This window comes from Misgurnus anguillicaudatus, chromosome 18, assembly GCF_027580225.2.
Source record: "Misgurnus anguillicaudatus chromosome 18, ASM2758022v2, whole genome shotgun sequence".
Lineage (NCBI taxonomy): Eukaryota > Metazoa > Chordata > Actinopteri > Cypriniformes > Cobitidae > Misgurnus > Misgurnus anguillicaudatus.
The window spans coordinates 24,320,129-24,326,657 of record NC_073354.2 but is presented as its reverse complement, the minus strand read 5'-3'; the positions used below and the strand labels follow the sequence as shown (position 1 = coordinate 24,326,657).

At 38.0% G+C, this 6,529-nt stretch overlaps 1 protein-coding gene across 2 annotated transcripts in view; it reads left to right on the top strand.

Annotated features, from left to right (window-relative positions):
- Positions 1 to 397: 397 nt before the first annotated feature.
- afg1lb (AFG1 like ATPase b) overlaps positions 398 to 6,529 on the top strand; it is a 28,654-nt gene continuing 22,522 nt past the window's right edge. Inside the window, exons 1-5 of one of the 2 annotated variants that reach the window (XM_055185953.2) lie at positions 398 to 667; positions 874 to 1,214; positions 2,926 to 2,971; positions 3,073 to 3,174; positions 3,754 to 3,881. In XM_055185953.2, the coding sequence (XP_055041928.2) occupies positions 559 to 667; positions 874 to 1,214; positions 2,926 to 2,971; positions 3,073 to 3,174; positions 3,754 to 3,881 (726 nt within the window). In that variant the 5' untranslated portion in view covers positions 398 to 558. The remainder of the gene's footprint in view (positions 668 to 873; positions 1,215 to 2,925; positions 2,972 to 3,072; positions 3,175 to 3,753; positions 3,882 to 6,529) is intronic. The other variant, XM_055185952.2, reaches the window with a different exon arrangement.

Genomic DNA, 6,529 nt, shown 5'->3' with positions numbered 1-6,529 from the left:
AAAAGACAATGTCTAGTTACAATCTATCTGATATTCACCGATGATCTCTCTCTCTCTCTCTCTCTCTCTCTCTCTCTCTCTCTCTCTCTCTCTCTCTCTCTCTCTCTCTCTCTCTCTCTCTCTCTCTCTCTCTCTCCCAATTTTAATTTCAGTGACAAAAACTGTACATTTGTATTGCCAAAGCATTTGCAGTTGGGCTGAGGCAAATCGTTTAAAAAAGTATATAGTGCAAAATTAAAAGTAAAATAGTAAGTTAGAAATAAACTAAAATAAAAATAACAAAAACCTAAACATAAAGTTAAATAATACAATTAAGCAGTAATATACATTAAGTATCTTTCACATTTAATGGACACACATTTAGTCAGGTCAGATGGATTTTCTCTTATATTATGACATGCAGACACATATTGTGCTGCTTACAAACAGCAGTCCTTGTGTTCTCTCTCTTTGAATTAAAGAAACAAATATAAGTCTATGGATGTCATCACACTTGAACGCAGAACTTCGAAGTGTCTATGAACAAAGATCAATAAAGTTATGTAAGTTTGAATCAACATGGCGGCACACGCGTCGCACTTGACAACGGGGTGTCTTTTAAGATTTATTTTAAAAGAGACAAACTTGTCCAAAAGAGGTTTGTGTGCAGGGTTCAACAGAGTTAGAGGTGAGCATAAATATTAATCTGCCTCGTGCATTGTTAGTTACTGAAATTATTGACGTTATAACGCACTAGCTCAAATGCAACGTCTTTACAATGTTATAAAACATGAATTAATTGTTACGGACCGTATTTTAGTGTATATAACTATTAAAAGAAACTTATTTCAGCATAATAGCTTTTTAACAACTTTCCTATCTCTCTTTATTAAGGTAGTTCGTCATTATGTACACCCCTGTCGGCACCTTGTTGTGCCCATGAACGCAGTGTTTTGGTCAAGCACTATGACAGCCTGGTGCGCTCCGCCTCACTAAGAGAAGATGCCCAACAAAGAGCTGCACTTTCTCAACTAGAACAGTTAAAGAGAGTGATGACAGACTACAACAACATTCCTATTTATCTCCCTCTGCCTAAACACAGTAGTTTAAAAAGTCAATCTATCTACGATTCAGAACTGGACAATATACTAAAGTCAAAAGAAAGGGAGGCATGCAGGAGAGTAACAGTTTCCAGTCCTGAAGGGGATAAAGGTGATAACAATGCCACGCACAAGGTATGGTTTGTGTGTCCCATTTGTGCTAAGCTGGGCTGTACACTCTGTTTACTATAAACATCATAAGAGTCCAACCTTTATTCACACTCACTTATGCACTTTTAATGTCACATTTGTTAATTTGCTAAGGTGCTTTCATTTAGGTCAGAGGAGGTTCAGCACGTTTATGTATTTGTCTGTTTATGGGGGTCAAGATCGAAAGGAAAGCTGATGGGTCATAGCACAGTTCCCTACTGAGTCAGGACACCCCACCCATCACTCGCTGCAGTAATGAGGGGTCTTGAACAGCATAATGTGTTTGCGCAATAATTAATAATTAGGCCTTTATTAGAAGTTAATCACTTATTAGGCTAATTATATATCTGATGAGAGGTTGCGAGAGGCAGCTTCGGTCTGAGATTCTGTCAATCTTTCAGAATAATTCATCTCAAACCTCAAGTTACTGTTTATTTAAAGCATTACCAGAGCAGACAGCAGTCCATTTGTTCAGTTAACAAGGTGCTATTCCACCTAAGAGTGTTGGCATGTGAACTTTTCCCCCTGGCAGTGCCCTGTGGAAGTGTAGTGTATGACTCCACCTTGTGGATCCATCCCTGACAGGCCCTGTGTCTTCTCCGGCTCACTGTCCTCACTGTGTTGTTAACTCTGCTGTAAATGGACCACTGCCACTAGCTACAATAACAAGCTATAGAGTCCTGGAAGTCATGTACTGCCATTCAATACGTTAGGGTTCACTACTCAAAAGCACCAGGGACAATTATTACATTGTAACATCACTTTTAGGTTGTTGTTAAATTTGAGCTTATTTTAAATTGTGAGGTATTCAAATATTAGAAGAGGAGATCATTTTTGAATCTTAAAATACACTTTTACTTAAACGTTCCATTTAAATGGCCACACTATCTTTAAGCAGAGACAGAATTGTGGCGATAATGTGCTGTTGTCATTGTGTGTGATTGTAAGATTGTGTGTTACAATGACCCTGGACTTACTCGTTACTATTAAGGGTTACAGGAACATTTCACATGTTAATTTTCAATTTAAGCAAAAAAGTATTTGTAAAAAAAACCCAGCTATTGTCATTTTTTGTGAATATATAACCTTGATACATCAGTCAAACATTGAAATCAGTGTTCAATCAATAAGCAAAATCAAACTTCGATGCTCCTTATCGCAACCCAGTATCACAAAATTACGTACCTATAGTCATGTAAATTTGTGAGTCTTACGCGTGACACTGACACGGTTTTCCGCCTTTTGCGTGAACATTTCACGCATTTCCGTTTACGTGTCATTGTCACGTATTTGTTACTCAACTGTTTTGTCCTGTTTTCAAACCATTGACGCTTCGGTTTAGGGTTAATTTTGGTGTTTGCGTTAGTCACTTTAAGCATATTTTTTATATTTTATGATTTTTAAACCATTGTCGCCTGGCATTAGGGTTAGAGTTGGGTTTGGGTAAGGATGTCATTTTATGTAAATCTAACCCTAAACCAAAGTGACAATGTTAAGAAAATAGGACAAAACTGTTGAGTAACACATGACAGTGACATGTAAACAGAAATGCATAAGACTCACAAATTTACGTGACTATAGGTACATAATTTCGTGATACAGGGTTGTTTATCTTATACCCAGATTGAGACTTTAGCCTTGATTTCACAGACAGGGTCACATATTTGCTGTAATTAATATCTGCTATCTTTTATAGGAGACCCCAAAGCCTCCCTGTGGTTTCTATATCTATGGTGATGTTGGTAAGTTTCAGTCAGATTTATCAAATTGAGGACTTTCAACAGATTTTAGCAATGTTGATTACATTTATTGTTATATATTGCTTATTTTTTGTAATTAACAGGCACTGGAAAAACAATGCTGATGGATCTTTTTTATTCATTTGTGGAAAACAGCAGAAAAAAGAGAGTTCACTTCAACGCATTCATGTTAGATGTACATAAAAGTAAGTTGTCTTAAAGGAGACATTTCACAAGACTTTTTTAAGATAAAAAAATAAATAAATCTTTGGTGTCCCCAGAGTGTGTATGTGTAAAGTTTGAGCTCAAAATACCATATAGATAATTTTTTATAGCATGCTAAAATGGCCACTTCGTAGGTGTGAGCAAAAATGTGCCGTTTTGGGTGTGTCCTTTGAAATGCAAATAAGTTATCTGCACTAAATGGCAGTGCCGTGGTTGGATAGTGCAGATTAAGGGGTGGTATTATCCCCTTCTGACATCACAAGGAGAGCCACATTTCAATTTCCTATTTTTTCACATGCTTGCAGAGAATGTTTTACCAAAACTGAGTTACTGGGTTGTTCCTAATGATCAAATTTTCTAGGTTGATAGAGGCACTGAAGACCCCTGAAGGTCTGAAGATAGCTCTTAAACATTTTCATAAAATATCCCCTTCAAATAATTATGTTGAAACATAATAGTGTAAAATATAGCAATTTGATCCTTTCCCTAAAGTCAGAGGTTTGTTATAATGTTTGAATTTAAGTTTTGATAGGATTTACATTTGACTTCATTTTCTGCAGGGATCCACAAACTAAAACAAAGCCTGCCAAAGCGAAGGATAGGTAAAATGACAATCTATGACCCCATCTTTCCGGTTGCTATGGAGATCGCAGAGGAAACCTGTCTCATATGCTTTGATGAGTTTCAGGTGAGGGCAGGAGTATAGAGTTTGGAGAGGGGGGTACAGGGTGTTTGTGAGTTTGTTAAATTTCAAGGCTACTTTTTAATGCATAAACACAGTGGAACTGTGCATGTGTGGGGGTATAATGTTATCACAAATATTTAATATTCAGCCATTCATATGCTTCACAACAATTCACAAAATACACACAAATACAATTTCTCTGACTGGAGTGCAGACAGTACTCAAGTTCATAGACATAAGGTTTGTTCATTTTGGAGCCATCTAGTGGAGTTACATACCTTCACACAAGTTTAAGAGATAACCTGATGTAGCAGCAAGAGATACATTTTTGATTAAAAAAAAACTTTTTGGAAAAGTCTAAAAGTTCTGGCATCAGAACCTATAATTTAATAAGAAAATATTTTTTATTATATTATTTATATTATATTATATTATTTATTATATTACTTTTATCATTTAGTAATATATTTATTACTCATACTTAATATAATTATTTTCATTCTTTGTCTGGTTTTTATTCTATACCAGGACTGTGATCTGGTTTCTTTCTTATAAGGTCTAAGTCATTAATGCTTTATTTTATCTTTGTCTTTGATATTCAGACATTTTGCAACTAACTCTTTATGTTCAAGAGTGTCATAGTCTCATAATCAGTCTCTTTCTATCACCGAGGTTCAAGGGCTGCTCTTTTTATTAATGGCTTTTAAATTAAAAACTCTTACCTCAGACCTGATCTTTATTTTTTATGTCCTGGATGCATCTTGTTAATGCTTGAATGCACACCATCAATCTGCTCGGCAGTCGTTGCCAATGGCAATATGGAAAGCAAAGCACACATATTTTGTTTACGATGCTTAAATGAGAAGCTGACAGCCCCTTACCAATCAGGAGCCACTGCCACTTAAGCATGCAAATGAAGCATCGAGTTTCAGTCGGCCCTTTTGCTTCCTTGAGTAAGGGGTAATGGAGAGTGACTATGGCGGGTCGCATGCATCCATGCCTCTTAAATGCTAATGAAATTTCTCCATTCTCTTCATTAGTCCGGCATCATTATCAGTAATTTGTAGCCTTCCCCTTTTGTCCCTCTTCACTCCCTTAATGAATGCAAGGCATTGAGAGAAGCACCAAGAGAGATATAGAAAAAGCAAGAGGGAGAGGACGAGCGACGAGAAAACGTTTGAGGCATTGTCTCAGTCGCCGGGTGAAATTACTCATCGACAGAGTTGTGTAAGTAAAGGTTTAAGATCAAAAGAGTGCAATTTGGCACCCGTGTGCAGCACACAAAAGTGACTCTTTGCTGCCGTAATTGGATGCTCATTTAAATATCTGCGCCGTTGTTTTCGCTGTCGTCCACAACAACGCCAAAGAGCCGTACAGAGGGCTTCCTTGCACTCAACCTGGCAATCAATACCCTGAGACTAAAACATTGTGGTGCCTGCGTAACAAACAAAAAACAAATACAGGACGGATGAAAAGGTCATAATTAAATGACTCCTTTGAAATGAAGAATAGACGGGGACGGTTAAAGAGAAATCTGATCCAATTTATGCCCGTAGCACCTCATCTTTTTAGCAGACCACCCTTCCGACAATGCACACGCGCGCGCCTTGTCTTTGCTGATATAAAAGATGCTAATTGGGTTTGATGAGGCCGAAGGTTTAATATGCAAAAAAAAGAGAAACACTTCAATATAAGAAAAACAACATATGTTGGGGGTATGGCAGTGATAAGTGTCTCTTCGTAATGACATCTTTTACATGACAAAAACGTAGCAGGCCCTACATTTGGCTATTGAAATATGCAATCAAAACACTAATAAGACCATATACAGTGTATAGCACAACAATTCTGCTTTTGACTAAATGCATTTCTGTATAAATGTATTTCAGCCCTGAGAAAGTAATAAAAAACATGGTGAAAGATGAGAGAGAGTCGCTAAAGGAAGATCTCATTGTGCGGTATTGACTAAAAGGCTCCTTTTGCCAGGGGAGGGTCAGCAGCCCCTGTGTTGCTGCAGATGTGTGTGAGGCAACAGCTCACTGCTGTGAAAAAGGCAACGTTTAAATGATAATAATGAATGATGATGATGAAAATGATAATAATGAAAGACCCACTCATCCTCTCGCTTCTGAGATTCAGGGACAGCTATGCCAGGCCCTCAAGAGCACAATGCGAGCGCATCTGTGCGTGTATGTGTGCGCATTTGTCTCGGTGTGGCCATCTGGCTGTCATTGTGCCACTGATTTTACCTCGAATCGCTGTTTAGTTATTTATTTATTTATGTATTCATTTATTTGCTTTTTTCAAGCTGCTTTGACCACTTGTCCTTGTCTCCAGCAGAAAGCCGCAGCTCTGTGTGGCCATTTTACAGTCAGGTGGAGTGGCTTTGTGTGGGTTCTCGTATGTGCGAGCGTGCTGGGGAGGGTGATGTCAAAGGACCTTGGCCGAGCCTGCGGTTTTAAAATGTAACGACACCTGGTTTTCATTCATGCATCCGCATGCACACGTATGCACGAGTACACGTATATGCATGCACACAATTGTGGTCATTAGCTCGGAGGAGAGAAAGGCCAAAGGGGAGAGGGTTGTGTCTCACTAATCTTTAGCTGATACACCTGCTCTTGAAGTCTGTGCTGGTTGGTCTTTGTAAT